The sequence below is a fragment of the Globicephala melas genome, chromosome 7, assembly GCF_963455315.2.
Source record: "Globicephala melas chromosome 7, mGloMel1.2, whole genome shotgun sequence".
Classification (NCBI taxonomy): domain Eukaryota; kingdom Metazoa; phylum Chordata; class Mammalia; order Artiodactyla; family Delphinidae; genus Globicephala; species Globicephala melas.
Window position 1 is genome coordinate 34,591,768 of NC_083320.1, and position 26,817 is coordinate 34,618,584.

At 47.4% G+C, this 26,817-nt stretch overlaps 1 protein-coding gene across 1 annotated transcript in view; it reads right to left on the minus strand.

The window, feature by feature from the left end:
- LOC115852843 (aldehyde oxidase 2-like) overlaps positions 1-26,817 on the minus strand; it is an 83,428-nt gene that overhangs the window by 52,214 nt on the left and 4,397 nt on the right. The window contains 14 exon segments of the mRNA XM_030856077.3: positions 482-520; positions 522-664; positions 2,053-2,201; positions 4,109-4,202; positions 7,038-7,186; positions 11,269-11,361; positions 12,921-13,065; positions 15,351-15,388; positions 15,391-15,430; positions 17,627-17,716; positions 20,715-20,776; positions 22,839-22,965; positions 24,474-24,582; positions 26,197-26,277. Coding sequence (XP_030711937.3) covers positions 482-520; positions 522-664; positions 2,053-2,201; positions 4,109-4,202; positions 7,038-7,186; positions 11,269-11,361; positions 12,921-13,065; positions 15,351-15,388; positions 15,391-15,430; positions 17,627-17,716; positions 20,715-20,776; positions 22,839-22,965; positions 24,474-24,582; positions 26,197-26,277 — 1,359 coding nt within the window.

The window sequence follows — 26,817 nt, forward strand, 5'->3', positions numbered from 1 at the left end:
CACCCCCGCGTCTCATTTTATGAGTTGGATAGGCACTTAGAAATCACCTAAACAAGCCGTTCAGGAAAACTGGGGCCTGGGAGGCTGCACTGAGTAGCCTGAACATGCTGGAACCAGGCATTAAATAAATAGACCATTAGGGTCAATTCCATTATGAACTGGACACTGCCTTTACTGAGGAAGAAATAGAGTGCCCCCGAGCAGTGGGAGTGGGAGGTACCACTTGGATGCTGCCCGGTGTGGGTTTGCAGGAGTGTTGATGTGCGCAAGAGCAGTGGGGCTGAACACAGTCCTGGGCCATATTTGTTGTATCCCTCACCCAAAGAGCGGCACCTAATTAATCAAAGTCAAATAAGGTTGGATTCATTTAGCAAAATTACAGAAAGAACAAACAATGATTCTACATATAGGAGTTTCCATCTTCCCACTTGTCTTTTTTGACGTCAAGCTTCACCATCAGGGTCCAGGGTATGTTGCTTACCTCCCCAGGAGCTGCTGGCAGGATTTTTGTGCACTGACTGGCAGCCCCGACCCCTCTGTAGGCAATGCTCAGGTCCTCGACGGTGTCTGTGCCCTCCCTGAAGAGGACTTGCCTGCCAGCATTCACATGGGCCAAGGCATTTTGCTGGCACTGAGCCTGTCAGAAGGCTGACACAGATTCCCACTGTGGAGACAAAAGCCGTTTGGAGTTATTTGATATGTTAAAACTAAGAGCAAGTTTTCTGCTTCTTGGTGCCACGAATTAATCACTTAGACTCAATCTAAATGGACACAAAGGACGCTTGGCACAATTTGAGGACAATTTGGCTGCCTGTTCGTTCAAAGAGAGAATGACGTCCTCCCAAAGGTCTGTCCCCAACCCCCCATACGCTCAATGAACAGGGATCACTGCGCACTTTCCCTCTGAGGCCAGGATGCCTCTGCACAAAATGCCTGGAGCATTTCCACATGCCTTTATTTCCGGGCACCATAACTCCAGTCTCCAGTCCCCTTTGTCCCCTGCGAGGATGGAGGAGCCTTCTCAACACAGGTGCTTTTAAGCGTGATTTGCTGAAAGTGTGAAAGAGACCCACCGAATTTCTGGGTTTGTAGATGCTATCATTTTTCCATTTTGCAAAGTTCGTAAAGGCGTTGAATAGGACTTTCCAGCGGTGGACTAGGGACTATTCTAACTGAGACAAGAGTCAGGATGGTGACGGCTGCTCCCCTTACCCTTGGCACCATGACCACTGGTGTGCTGACACAGTGTTAACGGAGATGGCCGGTGCCTCGAGTGTGTTTCCATCTGTGTGGCCACCGAGGGTGCTGTGTTTGGTCAGCTTGTTTTCCTCTCTGGGGCCCTTACCCAGATGCACACTGGCTCGGGAACAGATTTCAAAGTTTCCATTCCCAAGGAAAAATAAATGAAGGTCATACATGGCTGAAAGCATGACTTAATATAAGACTTCCTACATGACCAAGGTGACTCCTGGCTTGGGATCACTGTGTATGTGTATGAAGTATTGCCCCTCTTGGCAAGACTGTCCTCTGGGATTCAGGTACGGTTTGGGGGAGAAGCACAGGGAACAGGGAGTGAGGACAGAGGGCTCCCTCGGTAGCTGGCTGGGTGGCCATATCTCCCCCAGGGCTGGTGTATTAGGCACTCCTGTTTCTCTGAACTGTTGGGGTCAGCTCCGGGGTGGGGGCGGAGCACAGAGGTCCGGCCGCAGCCTCTGCCTCCTTTGGGTCAGGTGGAGAAGCTCATTCTGCAGCAGGAGAACTTGAATTTCCGCCTCCCAGCGTTGATATTGGACACGAGGGGGTGTGGAAGCACCTCCGCGGGCCGGGCAGGCGCCACCCCACAGCTGAAGCAACGACCGCAGCTGGTCACCCGGAGCCGCCCGCTCAAGGGTTGCTGAAAGCCTTAGTGCCGCACCAGGCTACAGAGGACAGGAAACAGGTTTTCAGGGCAGCCTTATTTTCCTTCCATCTGTTCTGAAATTTCTACAGATGACTGGACTCAGTTATGCAAAGAGAAAAACAACTCTCAAAAGTGACCAGCAGAATTCTTACCTTTTGAGAGTGGGGGATATACGCAGACTCCGCAGTTCCCTCCGGCTCCAGGTCTGCACTCGCCAGCCCAGCAAGAAAATGTTCGCTTAGAGGAATCTGTTGAAGAAAATGGCATTTCTGCACAGGTGCAGCAGGAATGCGAGATTATTCTGTACTCTTAAATGTCAGCAGTGGAGAAGAAAAGGTCACCTTTCTCTGCGAGGAGCAGCGCGGGGATCTGAGCGCGCCGAGGACCAGGCCCCCTTGTCCCTTCCACAGGGAGGGGTGGCAGCCGCTGCATGACATTTACTCTTGTTAGTGCACGTGCTGTGTGAACTGGGTCTCTTCCTGTCCCCAAGGCCTGTCAGGCCCGTTTTCATCTTTCAGCAGAGGCTGGTTAACTAAATCTAACTCATTCAATACTGGGATCAAGGTAAGGGCGTAACTTAAGCTGAGACGTGGTTTGTTTCCATTATGAACAGAGCTCAAATCATTGGATTTGCCTTTTGTTCTTGCCACTGCTGTTGGCCTCTAAGCGGGATACCCATACCTTTAAAGCAAAGTGAACAATTCACAAAACCTCCTTTCGGCCCCGTTGTCACCACATGGTGGTCAGAGAAGTCCCCTCTGGCTTTAAAAAGTGGTTGTGGCTCCACAGAGGAGATGTGGCGAGGAGATCAAGCGGCAGTGCAGGGAATCTGACGTGGGTTCCGCTCCTGGCACAGCAGCGATATGCTGATTGGAAGGCAGGCGGCAGGGGGACCCCAAAGGAGCCCCTGTGGACCTTTCCCTCCCTGCTACTGGCCTCACCGGAGCGGGCTGAGCTTAGGCTGGAGGTGGCTTTGGCAGAGCTGGGAAAACAGAGACCTTAAGCCAAAGGTAACGACCAACATCCCAGCAGAAGAACACAGCTAGTACTACTAGTCCTAGTGTAGAAGGCCCCACGGGGGCCGGGCCATCCTTGCTATCCTGATGCCCCAGAGCCTAGGCTGCTTCTCCCTTAGTCTTTGGGGGTTGAGCTAAGGTCGTGCTGGACCGCAGGCCTGGAGGACTCAGCAAAACAGTTGACTGGGCCGGGCAAGGTGAGGCCTTTCCTCTCCTCCCCCCTGGGTGGGTCCCACACAAAGCTGAATGGGGGCATGAGAGCTTGTCCTCTACCAGTAGGTCTGTCCCAACACTTCTCAGTTCCCACCCACCAGGGACAGCCAACAATCCCCTGGGGAGGGTTACAATGCCTGTAATATAATTCCTGGTTGGCCACACCCCGAAGTTCACAAGGGGCAGTGTGACTGCTCCCCTGCACCCAGTGCCAGCCTGTCAGCTGGTAGGAGGGCATTTGATGGGTGAGGGAGGGGGTGGAACAAGGGAAGCGGGGAGTTAAAAGCCCTGGGGAGGCCCTGATGGAGAAGAAACAAGCATGCCCATTTGGAAATCAGGCAGACTGGGTCTCCATCCCATGCCCGCCTCTACAAGCGACCTCCGCCGGGTGGTTGCACACATTAGACGTGACGTGTGTAAAGTATCCAGCAGAGCCTGGCGCAAAGTCAGCACCCAGTAAATGGGAGTGCTAGCATCCCTGTAGCAGCCGGAGGCAGTGTGAAGGCTGAGCACTTTGGGGGAGACAAGGGTGGTATAGCACGGAGCGCCCCAAGGGAGCGTCCCTCTCAGCCAGCATGTACAATTAGTCATCACCTTCCTCCTGCCCCCAGGGGCCCCACGATGTCCCCAGCGTGTCCTAACTAGATCTGTGGCTTCTCTCACAGAAACTGGGGGTGTGGGCATGAAGAGAAGGAGGTGCTGGTCCTTGGGCCACAGAGAGCCTTCACGTCAGCCTCTGATACCGCCCCAGGCTGATGCGGGCTAACTGAGCTGTGGTCCAGGCTGGGTGTTGCGTGTATGTGTGGCAGGTGGTGCAGAAGGAAGCGCCAGCCACCCCTTGCATCAGTGTGCCTCCTGCCAGGAGCCTGAGCTTCCCATGGTGGATTGAGAGCCGGAGACCTGGGCTCTGATATAGCAATTCTTTAAAAAGAAACAAAAACTTTTCAGGTGCTGTCCAGAGTGTTCTGGGGTAGCTTACCTTCTGAAATCAGATTGAGGTTAGTGTTGCCCACAGCCAGAAATGGATTCAGATCTGAATAGCGATGCCGGCTTATAATGTGTCCCCCTAAGGACTAAGGAGAGAGAGTTACAGCCTCGGCCTTCGATCCCTCAAATCCGAGACCCATAGGCACCTGCTTACGGTCTTCTCTGGTAGTGAAAGGGTCAGGAGGAGTCTCAGTGTGCTCTGCAGACGAGACTCAGTTCAGACCATGTGGGAGGCCTCCACCCACCTGCGACTTTGGATCGGGTGAGGAATGGATGGTAACGCTCTACGGCATTTGGTACGTTCCACCTGCTGTCTAACCCCTTCACACGTATTTACTCAATCCTCACAACAACCCAGTGAGATGATGCAATTATCCCCCCTTTGCAGATGAAGACACTGGGGCACAGAGAACTTACGAAACTTGATCAAGGTCTGCCAGCTAGGAAGGGGCAGGACTGGGATTCAAGCGAGTGAGGTTCAGCAGCCAGTTCTGAGCCACCCCTGCTTAGCTGGTGCAGGTGGCCACAGTGCTGGCCACAGAGGTGCCGTCCTGCCTGGGATCTCAGCCTCATCGCACGGCCTCTGAAATTGCTGGACTTCTGTGGGCTGTGTTGAGGTGCTGGGCATCCACATCACTGAGGGAGAGTTGCCCTTTTCCTCTTGGGGGATTCCACTTGGATCTGGTCGAGGCTGTAGCATCTCAGAACGTGGCAGGGAAATGACTGGCCAGTCCACTCAGTGCCCTCCTTCCCATGTAGTGATGGAATCTACAGTGACAGCCTGGGCTGTGTTGACCCGGGCTGGAACATGGGTGAGGACAGGAAACCCCAGTTCCTCTATGAACAGCTCAATTTTTTTTTTTAACATCTTTATTGGAGTATAATTGCTTTACAATGGTGTGTTAGTTTCTGCTTTATAACAAAGTGAATCAGTTATACATATACATCTGTTCCCATATCTCTTCCCTCTTGCGTCTCCCTCCCTCCCACCCTCCCTATCCCACCCCTCTAGGTGGTCACAAAGCACCTAGCTGATCTCCCTGTGCTATGCGACTGCTTCCCACTAGCTATCTATTTTACATTTGGTAGTGTATATATGTCCATGCCACTCTCTCACTTTGTCACAGCTTACCCTTCCCCCTCCCCATATCCTCAAGTCCATTCTCTAGTAGGTCTGTGTCTTTATTCCCGTCTTACCCCTAGGTTCTTCATGACATTTTTTTTTCTTAGATTCCATATATATGCGTTAGCATATGGTATTTGTCTTTCTCTTTCTGACTTACTTCACTCTGTATGACAGACTCTAGGTCTATCCACCTCATTACAAATAGCTCAATGTCGTTTCTTTTTATGGCTGAGTAATAATCCATTGTATATATGTGCCACATCTTCTTTATCCATTCGTCTGTCGATGGACACTTAGGTTGCTTCCATGTCCTGGCTATTGTAAATAGAGCTGCAATGAACATTTTGGTACATGACTCTTTTTGAAATATGGTTTTCTCAGGGTATATGCCCAGTAGTGGGATTGCTGGGCCGTATGGTAGTTCTATTTGTAGTTTTTTAAGGAACCTCCATACTGTTCTCCATAGTGACTGTATCAATTTACATTCCCGCCAACAGTGCACAAGGGTTCCCTGTACTCCACACCCTCTCCAGCATTTATTGTTTGTAGATTTTTTGATGACGGCTGTTCTGACTGGTGTGAGGTGATACCTCATTGTAGTTTTGATTTGCATTTCTCCAATGATTAGTGATGTTGAGCATCCTTTCATGTGTTTGTTGGCAATCTGTATATCTTCTTTGGAGGAATGTCTATTTAGGTCTTCTGCCCATTTTTGGATTGGGTTGTTTGTTTCTTTGTATTGAGCTGCATGAGCTGCTTGTAAATTTTGGAGATGAATCCTTTGTCAGTTGCTTCATTTGCAAATATTTTCTCCCATTCTGAGGGTTGTCTTTTGGTCTTGTTTATGGTTTCCTTTGCTGTGCAAAAGCTTTGAAGTTTCATTAGGTCCCATTTGTTTATTTTTGTTTTTATTTCCATTTCTCTAGGAGGTGGGTCAAAAAGGATCTTGCTGTGATTTATGTCATAGAGCGATGAGCAGCTCAATTTTAAAGTTCTTGTTTCCACTGAGTGGAAATCTGCTTCCCTGGATTCTCAGCTATCGGTCATACTTCTACCCTTTGTGATCATATGAAATGCATCACACGTCTCCTTGGGAGTCTAGAAATATTTGAAGGCAGCTCTCATGGTCCCTCTGATTGTCCCCACCCCCACCATTCCTCTTTCTGATGTGGTTTCCAGCCCCCCACTCTCCTGCCACCATCTCCTTGCCAGGCTCCAGGGTTTGAGTCAGAGTTCTTGACAGTGAATGGGAACGTTTTGGAATCACTTGAAGAGATTTTTCAAAGGAAACATGTTCTCCCTCCATTCCCTGTATCCCAAGGATTTCTAATACACCATTTGGGGTATGTAAGGGAAGGAGCGTGTGTACTTTGAAAAGTTACTTCTGCTTTCTTCTGAGGTCAAAAACAGTCAGACCTTGAAGTGTGATTCCCTGACCTGAGCATTATTCTTCAGCTGTGATCCGAACAGTCTGAGGTAGAGGAGACTACCCTCCTTATTTTAGGTATTATACTTCTGTTAACGCAGCCTAAGTCTAAATTAGCTTCTTTGAAGGTCTTATCACCAAATTAGCACTTGTTCCTACTTGGCTTATTCTGTTGAACTTGACTTAGAGTCTTCTTTGAAATATGTTATTAAATAATGTTTGTTAAATATTGAATAGTTACTTCTTGTGCCTGTCGCTTCAATCTGCTGAGACCCTTTTGCACACTGATCCTGCCAATGCCTATTTCAACATTTCGGTGAGGTTAAGAAATAGGTGCGGTGGGCCTCGTGATTGGCCCGGAGGACATACGGCCACGTTCCAGATCTGCCTGCCCGCCAGGCTCTTCAGGTGCTTCAGGAATGCTTGGTATGTCTGGGTCTTCTCCCGGAACTCAGATACCCTCTCAGCCAAGATGTCCTTGACCTGGGCCAGAAGACAGGCAGCACCTGTTGTCAGTCCTGAAGCACATTGTTTTTACAGGTGATGTGGGAGGAGCAGCTGGATTGTAATCATGGCTCCAGGGCCTTGGTGTCCAGCTAGCGCGGTGGTTCTCCACACTGGCTGCTCAGAGAATCAGCAGAACTCAAACAGCACAGATGGCCCACTCCCACGTCAATCAAATCAGAATCTCTGGGTGCAAGCCTTTATCAAAGTCTCCCCAGGGAGTTCTCCTGGGCAGCCAGGGTTGGGAACCCCTGGGTTGGTCTACACTCTTTGAATGAACGCAAGAAAACAGAGGCTAGAGAGAAGGGATGACGGTAAAAACTAGCAGGTGGCAGACTCTACTAGAACTTTCCGTGACCCCCTCCTGACTGACCACAGTGAAGCTATGCAAAGCTGTTTTGTGATTAAGCGGGATAAATATGATGGCATGAAAACAATCAAAGGTCTTTCAATTTCCTAGGTCATTGTCTGCAATCAATAGTGCTTTTACTGTTGATTTGCACCTCTACAGGTAGCCTTGCTATTCAAAATCATCAACAACCAGTTCCAGGAGGGGCACCGGCCAATCAGAATGAACACAGCTCATGCAAGGAGCTGCCCTAGGTATTATGTTGGTTGTTGTTAGGTGTGTGGATCTTGGGGGTTCCCAGGGAGGAGCTTGGGGGCAGGAGCAATGGAAAAGCATCCATCTAGGGGGATCAGGGCAGTGCTATTTGCTGGCTGCCAAGGAAGTAATTCAGAATTTAAAAACCATTGCAGCCATACTCTTGAGTACTGGCAGTATCTTAGCGCTGGCTTTGGGCTTCTCTGTAGTAGGGATGTAAAGGGTTCAGATCAATCTTTGAAAATGAAGAAGCCACCAAACCATCAGGAGGTGACTTAGCTGGACTTTAAAAATTAATCTCTCTGGGGTTTGTAGAATGAATCACTAACACGTAGAATCTGATTTGACATCATTTCCAAGGCTGGGTTCTAACCTCAGTTAGTCTGATTTTTAACAGGCTGTGGGCTGGGCTTTGATTTTTCTCTTGTGGATTAATCGTGGAGAATATTTCACCCTCCCACATAACTTTATCTTCATCAGTATTAACAATGTACTTGGCACAATACTTCCCCCACCCCTGCCAACATACACGCACAACACCCCCTGCTGCTTCAATGATCATAGCTAACCTAATTGATTAGGGAAACCACTGGTTTCTCCTTATTATCTATATGCTAAGCAAATCTTGCCTAAAAGTAACTAAACTTCTCCTCTGCCCTGGAGTGTCTCTCAACTTAGAGTCCTCACCCTGTTGCTGCTTCAGCATCTCATCCAAGGCACTCCGTAACGCGGGATCCCATCCCAGACCCACCAGGGATGGTCTGTTGCTTCCCATCACTACAAGTTCCAATAAAGCTTGGTCTTTAACTTCTGCAAAATCCTGCCTTCCCTTTGCCTGCAGAAGCACTGGGAAGATCAAGCTTGTTTCCTATCATACAGTTCCTCCTACCCTAGAGACCCAGAGCCTTCTTCGTAGGGAAGAAATCAGAGAGAAAGACATTATTATTATTATTAATATCTTTTTAAGGTCAGGAGCATCACACAGGCCAGTATGATCATCCCTTATTTGACACAGCATAGGGCAGTTCAGCCCTAGGGGAGAGTAAACTGTCAGCTGTTGCTACTGCCTGGGTTCTCAGAAGAATGGATTTCAAACTCAGGCTGAGGCCAGACAGTCCACCTTGGGGCTTTCGTCTGGCTCTTTCCATTGCTCACATTACCCCCTCACTCTGTGCCAGGCATGACACAGCTGTGCCGAGGAAATTCTATTTACTGTATTTCCATTCATATTTTATTCCATCTTGGGTCACAAAACCTAGCCTGTATTTCAACAGAGTTGAAAAGAGCCTTACCTTTGTTTGATTCTCAGAACATGGATTTTAACTCCATGCTTCTCAGAGTTTGCGGGTCTATGGGTTAAAGGTGCAGCAACTTTCTGGAGCGTTTACTGTACTAAAGATTTTGAGGAAAAAGAAGTGTACAGAGCCAAGCGTGTATGTGACATGGATTAGCACACAAAATTTAAACAAACGGAAGCTGTCACAGAAACTGATTTCCTGCGGGAGACCGCTGCTGCTGGTGGTGGTGGTGGGTACATCTGGCTCCCACGTACCCCTCCCCCACCAGTGTCCTTCATTCTTCTGGGCCTTAGGAAAAGTTTGGGCATCTTTGGGAAGGTCCCTGGAGGCCACTAGAGATTACTCACACTTAAAGTTTAAGGGGCCCCCGAGGAAAGTGCATTGTTTGTTTCCTCAGATTTTAGAATCTGGCTCTACTTTGCGTGCAGAGTCCAAACAACCAACTGGACAGGCCGTGGGGTGGGCCTGGGGGACGGGGAATGGCAGTAAAGACGAGTTCTGGATTGGAGGTGGGAGATGTGTGGCTTGATGACCCGCCAGTAGCCAGTTTGGGGACCTTGGGCAAGTTCACTTTCCTTGAGTCCTGGCCCTGGCGGAGGTAGATATAGGGGCTCAGTGGGATGGAGAAAGTCTTCCCTGCCCTTCAAACAGAGCAACTTATTTTCATTAACTAAGATTTGTTTGAGGACAGGGTTGTGGTGCTGAAGACAAGTTTGAAAACCGTGGGCTAAACGATGCCTGGGGTGAACATGAGGGGAAGGGTTTTCGGGTCTTGACCGTCTGCTTAAGCGACTTGATTATGCTCCCAAGCCACCCATTTTACTATTCCCTCTTTCTCTTCTCTCCAACCCCAGGATTTCAGGTAAATCTAAGCACGTTCTCCTCCTCTTCTGAGTGGTATGCAGATGTGCTACCTGAGTTGTCCCAAGGCTGAAGCTGTGAAGCTGTGGTGCTGGGCAAAACCATGAAGGGTCCCTTTCCTAGCAAGTGGGTGGGGTGAGGCCAGGGAAGGGCACGCTTGCTGGTCTGCAGCACAGTCAAAGTCTGGCTGATGATGGTTGAGGCCGGGAAGGTAGGACTCCTGGATGGCAGTGATACAGCCAAGGTGGGTCCCCTCCCCTGCCCACCACCAACCTCCAAAAACATACGGTGGCCTACCAGTCAGTCTGGACTAAAGCTCTCAGTTCAGTCAACCTCCCTGTTCCCTGAGTTAAGGAAGTCATTATTACCACTGCCTCCCAAATTCAAGTTTCTGACCCACTCATTTGTTTGTTTGTTTTTTGCATTAAGTTATTTGTCAGTAATTTAGCACATATATGCATGTATCTGGGACAGGCACATATATGCTAGGAGATCTGGGAGATGAGGGAAGGACTAAAATAAGGTTCCTTTTGCCAAAGGGTTTGCAGTGCATCTTGAAGGCAAAGCCTTGCATGTTTCCTTCCTATTCTGTGGGTGCCAGCTTGCCTGATGCAGTATCTGTACAAAAGGGGCCCTTAAGGATGTTGTAAGTGACTGGGAGTGTTTGCCCGGGCAGGTTTTTGTCTCACTTGGCCTTTTGCCGTTGTCCCCATGAGACAAGTAGCATTTGGGTGCCAGACACTACATCGCCTACTTTCCTCCTGCGAACATATTCCCTCCCTGGAATTGACCATCCAACCATTGGAGAGTGCCAGTTCTCTCTTGCTGTCTTCCCATTAAAGTGACACTGCAAGACTGTGGCTTTTTTTTTTTTTTTTTTGCGGTACGCGGGCCTCTCACCGCTGTGGCCTCTCCCGTTGTGGAGCACAGGCTCCGGATGTGCAGGCTCAGCGGCCATGGCCCACGGGCCCAGCCACTCCGCGGCATGTGGGATCCTCCCAGACTGGGGCACAAACCCGTGTCCCCTGCATTGGCAGGCAGACCCCCAACCACTGCGCCACCAGGAAGCCTGACTGTAGCTTTTTATAGGCAAGAATCCTGCAGCTGAGTGCAGGGTCTTGAATGACATTATCCAAGTACCTCATATTCTGTGCAAAGCTTTTGACAGTAAAGTTTCATGGTGGGGATGTCATATCACATCAGAAAAATGATGAAGAATTGGAAACAGGACAGACAAGATAAAGTATGAGGAAGTTCTAAACTATATAGCAAGTTTTAAGTTTAGTGCAGGAATCGGTTCATTGATATTTTACGAAGAACACCTGGAACTCACCATCACTTGTTTTAGACACCATAATCAGCTCAGAAATCCTAGCAGGAGAGAGGAGAACTGGGTGAAAATGTCCTTGAGATTTCAACGCAGGTCCTGAAAGTAAATGCATTATATATTCTAGAGAGAGTTAGGAAAGAGAAAATGCAATTTTTTGGCATTGAGAGTTTCTCATAAAAATATTCAGATGCTAATTTTAAAAACTGGCAATAAATGTGTATAGATGTTGGGCTTCCCTGGTGGCGCAGTAGTTGAGAGTCCGCCTGCCGATGCAGGGGACACGGGTTCAAGCCCTGGTCTGGAGGGATCCCACATGCCGCGGAGCGACTGGGCCCGTGAGCCACAACTACTGAGCTTGCGCGTCTGGAGCCTGTGCTCCGCAACAAGAGAGGCTGCGATAGTGAGAGGCCCGTGCACCGCGATAGAGTGGCCCCCGCTTGCCACAACTAGAGAAAGCCCTCGCACAGAAACGAAGACCCAACACAGCAAAAATAAATAAATTAATTAAAAACAAAAAGTACCAGTGCCACCATGGATGTGAGGATTAAATTAGTCAATGCTTTAAAAAAAAAAAATGTGTATAGATGTGAAAGCAGTGGCCGTACACCCTGCCAAGTAATTTTATAGCACAGGCTCTCCTGGTATATGTATTTATTTATACTCTCTACATGTATATAAAAATAGGAAATAAAATGGATGAGAGGTTCTTAGAAAACCCTTGCATGTGGGCACCAGGAGGCACATATAAAGATATCTGTAATAGCAAAAACTTGGAGAACACTCCACATCCTTGAGCAATAGAATGGATGAGCAAATTGTGCCCTGGACACACGATGGAATCCAGCAGCACAGTTACACGCAACAATATGGGTGAATCTCAGCTCAAGAATGTTGAACGCACAAAGCAAATTGCAGAAGAATAATACCGTGTCAGTCTATTTATGTGAAGTTCAAAAATATGCAAAACTAAGGGACATGGTGCTTAGTTACTCAAATATATGGGGTAAAATTGTAAAAATGAGGAAGAGACTGACCAACATCGTATTCAGGCTAATGAGTGCCTCTGAGAAGAAGGCGAGGGGGGGCCTGTGGTTTGGGAGGGCCCATGGGGCATTCAAAGTTCTTGGTAAAGCTCTGGTTCTTAAACTGGGTGTGGTGATAACTGGGTGTGCATTGTTAATATATCCATACATATTTTATAAAATTCTATTTTATTGAACAAAAACAAAGTTAAAAAGGACAAAGTAAATTAAATGATAAACTGTCCTCTAATACTTTTTTCCCACACCTCAAGAAATTACACTGCATACTCCCAGGGTATATGTACCTCCAATTTTGGAGACCATTTTATATAATAATACGATATTTGTATTATACTTTAATATTGTATATATAATTTATATATGAGTATATAGCACATATATGCTAGTATTTATAAAAATATATAGTAGATATAAAAATACTATGTTATATAAATAATTATTATATAATATACAATATAGTAGTATATTTTATGATACAGTATTATAGCATTTTTATTTAAAAAATGAGGTTTTTATCCTTAAAAAGTAGTTTTTGTAGACTGTGAGCACAGTGGGGGACAGGAAACCCACCTCGGCACAAATGGTGGACTGAGAATCGTTGCAATCACTCACCCAGCGAGGTGTTGCCCAGGATGAGAGGGCCTTCCAGGTGTTTTGCTTTCAGCTCCAGGAGGTCCTTGAGGGTCCCAGGGGAGATCCAGGTGACGCTCTTTCCATGAAAGGCCAGGGTTCGTTTTTCTGGGTTCTTTGCCATTCTCTACGTGCAAATAACAAGGTGTGTGCACCTGTGCACACCTGTATTCCTGGGTTATGATAGATCCTAGGTGGAGGTATGTTTCTCTAGAGAGATTTCAGAAGTTCTGGGGTCCCCTTGACCAAAAAGACACTCACTACACCCATTGGCTAAGGCCTGAATTTTCCATAGTTAGATATTTACTCCTTTAGCTTAAGCCTTGATAATGTGTAGTTCTTTGGAGGAAACGGACAATATGAGCTGGCATCTGTCACTGACCCTTCAGTATAGATTAATTCAACATAATTTAGTATCATGGCCTTAAAAATCATAATTATACTAATACTCCTAAATTAGAATCTTCAGCTTTTCCTCTGAAATCCTGAACGAGTACTCAGTGTCTCTCCTTAGATGTGTAATAGGCATCTCAAATTTAACGTGTCCAAAACTGAGCTCCTCATATCCCATTGCCCTCCAAGCCCCGGAAAAGGACCCCCCAAAGGCAAAAGGCCCTGCTCCTACGGAGGTCTTCCCTTTCTCCATAAATGGCCACTCCCGTTTCCAGCTGCCAAAGCCCCGGAGTCAGCAGTGAATGCGCTCTCTCTCCCACACTCTACAGCAGCGGTCCCCAGCCTATCTGGCACCAGGGACTGGTTTCGTGGAAGACAGCTTTTCCACGGACGTGGTGGTGGGGGGATGGTTCAGGCAGTAACGCGAGCGATGGGAGCAATGGGGAGCGGCAGATGAAGCTTGCTTGCCCGATGCTTACTCCTGCTGTGCTGCCCTGTGCCTAACAGGCTGCAGCCGGTATCTGTCCGCGGCCGGGTGGGTTGGGGACCCCTCCCCTACATCACATTCATCAGGGAATCTTTTTTTTTTTTTTTTTTTTTGCGCGTTACGCGGGCCTCTCACTGTTGTGGCTTCTCCCGTTGTGGAGCACAGGCTCCGGGCGCGCAGGCTCAGCGGCCATGGCTCACAGGCCCAGCCGCTCCGCGGCATGTGGGATCTTCCCGGACCGGGGCACGAACCCGCGTCCCCTGAATCGGCAGGCGGACTCTCAACCACTGCGCCACCAGGGAAGCCCCATCAGGAAATCTTGTTGGCTCTTCTTCCAAAATGTATCCAGAATCCACTCCCTCCTCACCACCTGCATGCTGGCCGCCTGGTCCAGCACCACCATCCTCAGCATGACATTAGGGCCCTAATGGGCTCACTGCTCCTTCCCTCGCCCCCTCCGCAGGCTATTCCCATCCCAGCAGCCAAAACGACCCCGGATCCCATTACAAGGTTAATAGGAGCGTAACCCTCTTCTGTCCAACCTCTCTGGTAGCTTCACATCTCAGGCAGAGTAAAAGCCAAGTAGTCTAGGTTCAGCATGGTCTGCCCACCCCCCCTGCCCGCAGCTTTCTGATCTCTCTAGTTCACTGCGCTCCAGCCAGGCTGGCCCCTGCTCCGTCCCTTGATCAGGCCGGGAGTTCTCCCCTCCTTGGCACCTTTGCACTTGCCCCACTGCCTGCACTGCTCTTCCCCCATGTATCTTCATGGCCAGTTCCCTCCCCTCTTTCAGGACTTTCTTCAAATGTTATCTTCTCAGAGAAGTTTCCTCTGGCCGGATATTTAAAGTTGCAACCCCCTGCATCATCCTATCCCCTTTCTCTGTTTTATTTTGTTCTCCTTCTCACTTGCTAACACACTATATAACTTATCTAGTATCTTGCTCATTGTCTGTCTCTGCCACCAGGTTACAAACTCCTTGGGGTCAGGTCTGTGTGAGTTTTGTTCCCTGTTGTATATTCAGTACCCCAAACAGTGCCTGGCACATTGCTGAATGATGAATATTTGTTGAATGCATGAATAAACACATCAGAATCTTTCAGAAATAGGCATTTTATGGAATGAGACCACTGGATGTTAGAGAGGAAAGATAGAGATGCTGACAGAGGGAAGGCTGAGGTATCGGGAGGCCCTGGAAGTGCCCCTTGAGGTCAATATCTGGAAAAGGCTGGAAAGGCCAAGTTAGAAGCTGAGAAAAACTGGATTGCTTGGGACAGTCAGTAGGGACACACTGCAGATGACAATGATGGGAGTAATGACGAAATCGCTTTAAAAAATAACCTCAGCTGAGGCTTCAGAGAAAGTGTGCAGGGCAACAGCCAGGGCTTGGTGAGCTGGACAGGGACAGGCATACTGATTTGATCAAGCATTTCCACAATTTGATAATTTCACAGGAGGGGAAGCGTGGTTTTAGAAAACTGAGATTATAACCAGTGGCATTGAAACGAGCACATAAAACACCCAACTCATCTTACCAAGAGTTCTGGGGGAAATATGAGTTCCTGGTAAGGTCTAAGGGCTGGAACTCCTCTTTTGCAAATAGCTCCATGCAAATCTCTATAAAGGGCAGAAGAAGATTGTTCTGTCAGCCCTGCTCAAATGGAAACAGCATTGTAATTCTTTACATTAATTAGGCAAAATGAACATAGTAATAACTATCTGATTCTCCTTGTATGGGAAAATAGTTCAAACCAAATAGTTTTAAATAAGAATCTTTTTGTAAGAGAAATACTGATTTGACACTAATGTGATGTTAAAGAAAAGAGTATTCTATTAAATAGTTCAAACAGTACCCTGCGAAACACCAAGACAGCCTATGAAAGACAATCACAGGTCATATAAGTTTGGGAAACCCTCTCCACTGTGCCCCAACCTCTATCCCCTCACCTGTCAAGTCAGGATTCAAAACTCTGAGAAGTCCTATAGTTTAAGTAAAAAAAAGACTCTAAACATACAGACCCATGTGTAAACACACACACACACACACACACACACACACACACACACACCACTTGCTTTAATAACAATAGTTAACATTTATGGGGTGCTTATGTTCCAAGTACTTTTACACGTATTAATAATTTACTTAATCCTCACAACAATTGTACAAAGAAAGTAAATTATCAACTCCACTTTACCTATTAGGAAACTAAAGCACAGTGAAAAGTTACCCAAACTGGAATCTTGTCTGAATCAAACATATTTCAGTTTTTGGAAACACTTATTCCCAGGAAACCTTCCTAAAGAGAAAGACAAATTGGGAGGGAACTGTGGGATGCAGGGCTAGAGGGCTGTGTAGTGGGGAAGAGCATGGGGAATAGGGAGACAGACAGGTGTGGGTTCCTTCTCACTTCTGCCATGACTTGGCTCTCTGACCCTCTCAATGGAAAGGTAACCTCTCTGAAGATTAAATAGAAATAATGCCTATTTTGAAGGGTAATTGTGACAAGTAAGTGAAATGACCTGACATTTGTCCAATACTCCTCTGCCTTTTTTCCTATCTCTCTAAGGTCTTCCTAGGTTGCAGAAGGACAACTTGTAGTTGTTCCTTGTGTAGGTTAGGATCCCAGACTGAAGCATAACCGGCCAACATCTGAAGATCAGTTTTTGTGTAAGTTGGAATTAGAAGTATAGGCAGTACCTGATAGTGTCTGAGAATTAAAATGTAAAACAAACAAAATGAATCAGAGCTGAGGGATTAAAGTTCCCCTAAACAGGGACCAGGCCAAGACTTTATAGTTACCCCATGGAAGATATTAACATAGCTTCAAGAGAAGGGAGTGTCATGGGGCAGACACCTGCCATCCAGCAGGTCTGCCTGATGGATGGAGGGGCGTCTTCTATGATGTTACCCTTAAGATTATCCAACTGCTCTGCATCCGTGGTCACCAAGCAACCTTCGCCTTATAACGTGGCTTCCTGTGTGTCTTTTCGTATAGGGAAAGGACATGTGGCTCAGTGATCATAAGATCCACCTTAAAATTGTGTTTCTCTTTATAAGGAATATTGGGGCACAGTCCAGTTTAAGTGTGTTCTTTTGCATTTGGTTAAAGTGATCCAGGTGGACCCCAGAGTGCAATCATTGCCCAGATTGAATTCCCGGGGTGTTAAGGATAGAAACACATACAGCAGGGAATGACGGGCTCAGTTTTGTCTAAGTTTTGTCAACTGTGTTCTCTTAGTTTTCCGTGTCTACAGGGAGCAGACTCTATTTTTCCTATATTCGAACTAGGAATTCTTTCTAAGTAATTCCTTTAAGATCTTGGCCGTGGGTCTTTTTTTTGAAACTAGTGTCTCTCAGAGAGCAAAGCCAGAGACTGGTGTGTTTCTGGCTGGACTTCCCAGCTGTGGGAGCCATGAACTCGCCATGTATCTTTGGACAGGCTCCTCAGCCTTCCTGACATTGCAGTGTCCTCTCTCTGCAAAGGAGGAGATGGTGATAGAGGCCAGCTCTACATGAGGAGGGCCAGGCAAGGATGGGACTCATCGTAGCTGGGGTAGGTCTTTTTTCTCTTGTCTGAGTGGGTGTATGATTTATTGTTTCAGCCTTCCAGAGAGTGAAGGGGAAATCAGAGCGTGGGCTTTGAATCACCACTTTACCCAGATCCCAAACGAAAAGTGCATTATTCGTGCCCGCACTTTGGACGTTTGTAAGTAAAGCGGAGAATGACCATCAAAACTCACAAGCACAGTTGCAGCACTGGCCGGCATAAGCGATACTCTCAGGAAGAGGGCAAACAAAGGGACTCACGTCACTTTTCCTGTCGAGCGAGGAAGAATCATTTTCTCCCCGATCTAGGCAGCATTTTCCTGTTCCTTTCTGTTGACAACCATTTGACTCCTAGGATAGTGAAATGCCTTGAGATGAAGAACTTTTTAACATGTAAATGGGTGTGTGCCTTGAAGAGTTTGACAATTTAAATGAGGCTCCAAACTTTTAAAGTCACTTTTGGTGGTTTCTACTGGAATAGGGGTAATCACAAGATCTTCCTTTTTTTTTTACTTTATTTTTTAAATACAGTGATACAGATAAATATATAGAATGTATAATACACACACAGTATATATTATATAGCTTAAAACAATAATAAAGAATATGGAGGGCTTCCCTGGTGGCGCAGTGGTTGAGAGTCCGCCTGCCGATGCAGGGGACACAGGTTCGTGCCCTGGTCTGGGAAGATCCCACATGCTGCGGAGCGGCTGGTCCCGTGAGCCATGGCCACTGAGCCTGCGCGTCCGGAACCTGTGCTCCGCAACGGGAGAGGCCACAACAGTGAGAGGCCCGCATACCGCAAAAAAAAGAATATGGAGAAGCATAAAAGAAATAAACTATCATTACTCTATCCCACTGGTAATATTTTTATGTAATATATATTTGTACAATAGTTATAGTACAATATACTTTTTACTTTGACTTTTTGTTCATTTATTTGCCTATCATTAAAAAGCCTTTAAAATATAATTTTGCTGATTGCATAATAGTCCATCTTCTGGCTATTCCACAATATAGTTGTAAAATTTGCTATTGATGTATACTTAGTGGGTTTTTTTGCATTTTATAACTACAAATAACATAATGAACATTTCTGTTCATTACATGTACAGCTTTGTGTACATCTCTGAATTTTTTCTTAGGTGAATTCCTAGTTGTAGAATCAATTGATAAGATGCTTTTCACAGCAATAATAATTTATCCATTCTCTAGTATATACAAGACTCAACAACATTGAGTATTATCATTTATAAAGGGACCTTAAAAAGAGAAAAAAAAAGAAAGACAAAAAAAAAAGAAAACCATTTTGGAACCAGATCTCCCCGACATTTGCGATCTGCATGGGACTGACTGGGAATGAGTGGACAATCAATGAATTTTAAAGCTGGTTTCCACTTGCTGGTTCTTTCATTTCCCATTTTCTCCAAGCTTACCTCTTGTACCTTCTTCCTCAAATAGTCTCTCCTAAGTTTCTAGTAAAATACTTTCTTCCAGATACTTCAGTTCTCTGTCTCTGCATAAATGTCTCAGGCTGGCAGTTGTGCAGAGACAGCTTCTTCTCTGTCCAAGAAGCAAAACCAGCTGAGCGAAGCCAGTAGCGCTTCCTCTTTCACTCAGAACTCTGAGCGCTCTCATGAGTGAGAGATAACAGCAGAAGCCAGTCTTCTCTTGCCTAATAAATGGGAGCCTTGGGTATTCCCACCGGGGCTAGGTTCCTTTCACCCATTAAGGTCCCTGGGGCCAGTTGGCTGCAGGGTGGGTCTCTGACTGTATTTTTGCTTTTATCCCCAGAGTCTGTGCCTGGAAAGATGGGTAACATCCAAGTTCCAGAGGGAGAGAGGTTGCCTGTAACTTCCTTTATTTGTATTTCACAAGTGTTTTCCTATTTACACCAGCAATTTGATGGGTTTACAAGATATTCATTTTCTCAGCTTGTCACCTGCTGGCTCCCCCATGTGGCAGTAGAAGATGGGACACTCACTGGGGACCGGGCTGGCTCTGGGGAGTGGGACACACCTGCTGGTCTATTTCCAGGCCCTCATCCACTATTTGTGGAGTTGAGGCAAGAATACAAATGGAGGCCCCGGGCCTGTGGCCTGCTGCCCTTCCCTCCCCACCCTGCCTCTGTTCTGTACCGTGAAGGGCCTCACACACTTGTGAGCCAGCCTGCATGTCCAAGCTCTGTCTACTCGTTCCCCAAACAGCTAGTCTTTGGCCTCAGGGTGCACATGCTGGCTGTTATGATCTTCCCGAGGAAGATGGACTTGGGGAAGAGACTTGTGCCTGGGAATGGGGTCAAGAATGTATCTGGAGCACAGTCTAGAAAAGGGTGAAGGCTCGAGGCAAACAAGTCACTTTGGCCCCATGGCCTCCTGAGATTGGCCGGAGGAGGACCAGCGAGGGGCTCTCCAAAGCTTGGAATCCCCCTTGCTTGGGTCTAAGGGCAGTACTGCCGACATCCATCCTGCCCTCTGTAGAGGGTGATCAGATGTACTTGTCTGGTTTCCCTGGCAAACACTATTCATAGTGTGGACAGCATCCTCAATACAGTAGTAACTATTTGTTGAGTTCTTACTAAGTGCCAAGGAAGACTTTGTTATGGGCCTTCAATTTCTCATTTGATTTTCACAGCAGCCTAGTGCGGTATCGCTCTTTGGTGGGGGAAACTCCCTGCACTCTGGTACTTGGGGTGAATTTTGGATTCCACTCTAGATTTTTGGCTTCTTTATCTGCTCACACTTTCCCAGCTGGTTTGGATTCTTAGAACTAACCTTGCCTCCCCAAAGCAAATTCCATGTCTTTGCTTGTCTCCTTGGGTTTCCTTGAGCCCTCCTACATGTCCTGGCCCGAGGCCTTGCTGAACTAGCCACGGAAGATGTCTGGCTGGCTGGCTAGACCACCTAGCTTCCCAGCGGTGTGATGTAGAGCATCAAAGGTGGTGTAACGTTCACCCTTCTCTCAACAAAGAGCTCAAACTCCCGTGAGTTAGTTGGAGCTAACTCAATTGGTCTTCCTTATGGTCTATTTAGATGGTCTAAAAAATTAGGGCTTCCCTGGTGGCGCAGTGGTTGAGAGTCTGCCTAACGATGCAGGGGACACGGGTTCGTGCCCCGGTCCGGGAAGATCCCACGTGCCGCGGAGCGGCTGGGCCCGTGAGCCATGGCCGCTGAGCCTGCGCGTCCGGAGCCTGTGCTCCGCAACGGAAGAGGCCACAACAGTGAGAGGCCCGCGTACCAAAAAAACCCCACAAAAAACAAAAAAACAACTCACCTCCTGTGCTCCCAGCCTGGACCAGCTGTCACTGTCATTCTTGCTCTGTAGGTTGCCCCCACAGTCCCCTACTCACCAAACAAAAGGTCCCTCCACTTGCAAGAATTGGCCGATACCCAGTGCAGTGGCATAGATTACCTAATCAGAGAAGAAGAAAAGTTATCAGTATTCTTTATTTTTACTGACTCTTAATTTATTTTTCTTTAGAAAATTGAAACAAACACTGGTGTTTTGCTTTGTTTTTGAGAATATTTAAATAGCCACTAGGCTGTTCACTGATTTTTTTCTTCTTAGATAATTATCCTTCCCACCACCTCAATTCCAGTTTTATTCTCTGTTCTAAAGAAGATGATAGGCTATCTGGTGAGCTCAGTTGCATCCATCTATTAAATTATTTTTATTCATTCAACATGTATCTATTGACAGCAACTATATTTCAGATACTAGGTAAGATGCAAGCGATCCCAAAACAAGAAAATGTGGCCGTTTCTAAGGCACCATATGAGTGAAGTGTAATGCCCCGGACAGGTTGTTAGTAGTGCCCCTCAGTGGATTTTAGGTCACTGCATCAGAATTTCTGCTATTTGTTTAAAATGCAGATCTCTGGCCTTTCTCCAATTCTCCTAAATTAGAACGTCTGGGTCCCGGTGGAGGAATCTGCATTTAAGAGGTCTGCGGGTAATTCTATTGCGTGGTAAAGTGTAAGAAACTCAGGTTTCCACAGATGAAGGCATGGGAGAGGGTGGGATGGAGGAGGGTCAGTGTGGACTCGAGTTCATCGGGGGAGGCTTCACAAAGAAGCTTGGATTGAAGGATGAGAAAGCAATGGATTGGTGGAGAGCAAGGAAGGGGCATTCGGGGTTCACAGCGCAGCACAAGCAGAGGTGCAGAAGTGGAAACATGCGGAGGACTGAGGGTTGAGAGGAGACTGGCCAGCAGGGACTCATGTAGCTGAGGAGGAATAATGAGTTTGGGAGGCCAGCTGTTGGACTTCTCTGAATGCTGGGTGAAGGAGGGTAGGCGTGGCCACACGAGGGGTAAGGAGCTGCTGAAGGACCTCAAATAGTGGAAGGACCTAAGGAAGGCAGGGTTTTAGGTGATTTGATCTGATTTTCTGCAATGGAGCAGAGAGAGTAAAGGAAGTTCACCGGCAACTGGCAGATTAGGAGAGTGTGTGGTGCTCACCCTTCAGGCCTCAATCTAGGGATTTGTATATCTATTGTGTAACAGATGTCTGGTTTAGGGATTGTTGACAGCTGAACGTGAGCTTTATTGATCCTGCAAAAGGGATATGTTTATGAACTCCTCTTTATTTATTTATTTGGCTGTGCTGCGCCGCTTGTGGGATCTTAGTTGCCCAACCGGGGATTGAACCCAGACCCTCAGCAATGAATGCAGAGTCCTAACCACTGGACCGCCAAGGAATTCCCATGAACTCTTTAGTAACTTAAACCCATTGCAAATTTTAAAGGATCCCTTCGATACATGAAGGGCTGTGTTATGGGTTGAATAGTGTCTCCCCGCCCCCCCACCCCCCGCAGAAGATACGTTGACGTTCTAACCTCTGGAACCTGTGAATGTGACCTTATTTGGAAATCTGCAGTGATGCAGATGTAATCAAGTTAAGATGAGGCCCTACTGGATTAGGGTAGGCCTTAATCCAGTGACTGGATTGTAAGAAGAGGGAAATTTGGACACAGACACACAGGGGAGGAGGCCGTGAGAAGATGGAGGCAGAGACGGGAGTGATGAATCTCTTAAGTCAAGGAACGCCAGGACTGCTGTCCACCACCAGAAGCTAGGAAGAGGCAAGGAAGAGTCCTCTTCTAGAGCCTAGATTTCAGACTCTTCACCTCCAGAACTGCGACAGAAGGAATTCCTGCTGTTTTAACACCCCCAGTTTGAGGTGCTCTGTTATGACAGCCCGAATGAAGGCAACCACATAAGTCACTGGGTAGAAAAGTAGGGTGTCAAGATGCGGGCGTGGGCCACGCGTGCTCTTTAGTTCTGTGCAGCAAGTGCTCTGAAGAGCAGATACACCTTGACGTTCTTCTCTGCTCAGGGGTGAAAGCAGCTACTTCAGAAACAACCGAGGGGTCCCTGAACGGGGCTGGGGTGGCATTGTAGGTGGGGAGCAGCAGGCTGACGCATGACCTCACCTGGCTTTGGCGGGCAGTGGGCTTGTTCAAGTCAGACCTACCCCCCAGGGCTGCCGGCAGCTGCTCCTCTGAAGGCTGCGGGTGACTCCTGGGCAGCGTGTACATGGACATCACCATCCCTGGGCTGCAGATCCTGCACCGGGTGCCATGGCTCTCGGCAGTCCTCTCCTGGAAGGACACAGCCATGGTCACAGGCCCTGCCTTCCTGCTGCCACCGCCTCCTGCCAGGGTCCACATCCTGTGTCTCTCTTGTCATGGTGGAACCCTCTCCCTGAGCAGTGCACCCTCCCCTTGGGCAGAGTGGGCCGGCATCCCCTTTCCTTCTGGAGGAGGTGACCTGGAAGCTGTGTTCTAGCATTACAATTACTTCTCAAGCTCGAATGCCCAGGTACTTCTAACTGGGAATTAGCACACAACCTCCATTCCCAGAGAGAGAAGAATTCTCCAGAAATCAGTAATTATAAGGAAAGCGTGTGTAATTTCAAAAACAGTTTCCTTGAGCACCCCTATTTCTTTCCCAGCCTGGTTCTGAGCATGGGATCACCTCTTTCTGATTAACTTGGAGACTCTCCACTATGGACCTCATGTTACTTTGTTCTTTAAATTCTTCTGGTGTGGCTCAAAAGGAGCTCTGCTTTCAAAGGTCCACGATTTTGGTCTGTGTTCTAGATCCTTGCAATTTAAAGTGCAGTCCGTGGACCAGTGGTGTTGGTTCCACCTGCGGTCTTTTAGGAAATGCAGAACCTCAGACCTCTGCTCCAAACTTTTTGACTCATAATCTGCATTTTTATTTGCGGTACGCGGGCCTCTCACTGTTGTGGCCTCTCCAGCTGCGGAGCACAGGCTCCGGACGCACAGGCTCAGCGGCCATGGCTCACGGGCCCAGCCGCTCCGCGGCACGTGGGATCTTCCTGGACCGGGGCACGAACCCGTGTCCCCTGCATCGGCAGGCGGACTCTCAACCACTGCGCCACCAGGGAAGCCCCTCTGCATTTTTAACAAGCTCCCAGCTGATTGATTCTTGGGCACATTAAAGCCTTGCTCTGGATTCAGAATGTAGTATAATTCTAGGATTTGGGCTTATTGGCCTTGGGGTGAACATCCTCTCTGACCTTCTCAGAAACTCTAGTAAACTCTGCTGGGTCTTTTGCCTTTGTTGACCTTCCTGGAATTGACTCTTATGTGGTTAAATCCAGACTCCTTCTTCCTGGAAGGACTCGCAGTGTTAATGGGTCTGGACTCTCCAAACCCCTGTGACAATGACAGAGGAACTGGTGTGTTTATACCAGTGCATGTCACAGTGCTCTTAAAACTCCACGCCAGAGGGAATAATCCTGAATTTTACCCTGTTATCCTCAGAGGTGTTTTATTCAATGCACAATGCTCTTTGTGCAATATTTATTCTGCCTCACAGTCTAATTGGCATTAATCAATGTTTTGATCATGCTGTTATCATTCAAGCAGAAAAAGTAAGAAGAAAGATAATCAGCTACTGAAATGTAGATGGATTTCTAGCTTTCTTTTAAATCACTTAACAGATATTATTATCTTGATCAATATGCACCCAAAGCTTCTACTTACTGGACGACAACCTAGAAGCCCCAGGAGGCACAGTCAACACAGCGTTGATTACAAAGACAGAGTTAAGAAATGAGACATTTAGGATGTGCTTTTACCTGCACGGGGTGAAGCCTCATTTTGATGCTTCCAACACCTTTCACAGTGGTGACAGCAGCCCCACACAGAGAGCAGATGGGCACCAGGCACACGGTGACAGAGAAGTGTCTTATATGAGAGGCACAAGGAAAATCCAAAGGAGAAACACAGCTCTGCCCTGTGGGGAATGTGGGAACCAAGAAGGGCAGCAGAAACCACCCCCTCTCCCTGTCACTCAGCCGAGACGATGGAGACCTGGAGGAGTGCCTGGGAGGAAGAATTTAGAGTCCTTTCTGCTGACTCTGTATTATCTATAAGAATTGGGATCCTTAGGGGGAATGCGGGCATTCTGAACCTCAGAAACATTTTCCAAGCCTAGAACAGACCCACCTGGGTCTGGTCTCAGTGGGAATGGACTCATGTCATCAGGAATATAGTTGGATGTCAACTAGTAAACATTAGGACATTGATCTCATAACAGGTAAAAGGCGCACCTTTGTCTTTTAACTGTATTTGATAATTTTTTTGCTTGTTCATTTTAAACTCTCTGTATAAGGTCATTCAGTAGAGTTGGAAGGCCTGTGTCCTGAGGCCATTTCTTGATTTCTTGGGCCAGTGGATTTGGGAGCAGCCCAAGTCCTGGAATCTGGCCCTTAAGAAAGGCTGGAATCATGGCCCAGATCCAGCCCAACAGTAGAAAGAGCATTAGTGTCAGAGCCAGAAAACGTGGGCTCAAGTTGTTGTTCTACATACTAGTTGCATGACCTTGAACAAGTCACTTCATCCTTCTGACATCAGTTTCCTCATCTGTAAAATGAATGCTTGGCCTAAATTGCGGTTTCTTTCTTTCCTTTTTTTAAAAATAAATTTATTTATTTATTTATTTTTGGCTGCATTGGTCTTCGTTGCTGCACGCGGGCTTTCTTTTTCGTTGCAGCAAGCAGGGGCTGCTCTTCGTTGCCGTGGGCAGGCCTCTCGTTAAGATGGCTTCTCTTGTTGCAGAGCACGGGCTCTAGGCACGTGGGCTTCAGTAGTTGTGGCACATGGGCTCAGTAGTTGTGGCTCACGGGCTCTAGAGTGCAAGCTCAGTAGTTGTGGCTCATGGGCTTAGTTGCTCCATGGCATGTGGGATCCTCCCGGACCAGGGCTTGAACCCGTGTCCCCTGCATTGGCAGGTGGATTCTTAACCACTGTGCCACCAGGGAAGTCCCTCTTTCTTTCTTTCTTTCTTTCTTTCTTTCTTTCTTCCTTCCTTCCTTCCTTCCTTCCTTCCTTCCTTCCTTCCTTCCTTTCTTTCTTTCTTCTTTCTTTCTTTCTTCCTTTCTTCCTTCCTTCCTTCCTTCCTTCCTTTCTTTTTGTTTTGGCCGCACTGTGCCCATGCGGGATCTGTGGTATGTGGTATCTGCAGTATGCAGGATCTTCCCTTCCCTTTGTTCCCCAGGGATCAAACCCGTGCCCCTTGCAGTGGAAGCACAGAGTCTTAACCTCTGGACCAACAGGGAGGTCCCTTAATTGGGGATTCTTAACCTGGGATGCATTGATGGGCCTTGGGAGGTCCACAATCTCCCGGAAATTGTGTGCAAAACGTTATTAGTTTTTGTAAAAGCTCATAGATTTTATCAGCTTCTCAGAGGGGTCTAAGACCTAGAGAGAGTTAGAATCACAAGGCTGGAAGGTCTTTGAGATCTTCGTAAGCTGTGAGATGAGAGTGCAAGCCTGGTCTCTGGGCATCTGGGCAGATACCTTATCTCCTGGGACGTGGGGTCTCGCTTAGACACCATCACGGTGCAGGTGCCACAGCCTCCTCTTCTGCAGGCGTACTTCCTGTCAGGTGCACTGGGAAGGGTGGTCAAGGAAAGACTCCCAGGCGGACACGTCGCCTCTATCAGAGTTGCCTTCCTAGGGTGTCACTAGCAAGGAAAGTCTCCTTTGTGGGGTGAGGTGCAGATCTGAGAAGGCATTCGCCTGCCCGCAGGCCTCAGTCAAGGCCACTCTGTATCTTCCTAGCTTTGTGACACTGGACATAGGAACTTCTCCCTGCCTGTGTCCTCACTTGCAAAGAGGGAAAGGCAATACCTACTTTATCCTCACAGGCTTAGCATAAGCATCTTGTAGGATAACAGAAGTAAAAGCCCTTGGAAAAATCCTATTTCATTATAGGTATTCTTCTGGGTTCCAATCATGTAATTGGAAGAGAAACACTTATTTTTAGCAGTTTAATGTATTGCTAGTTTTGCCCAGTAATTTGTACTGCATTTGAAACCAAGTCAGTGACCCTTTGGAGAAAACTCCCGTCCTTATTTTCATATCCCACCCGGAGTGTCCCTCTGCTCCTGCTTGGTCCAGGTCCAATCCCAAGGCTCA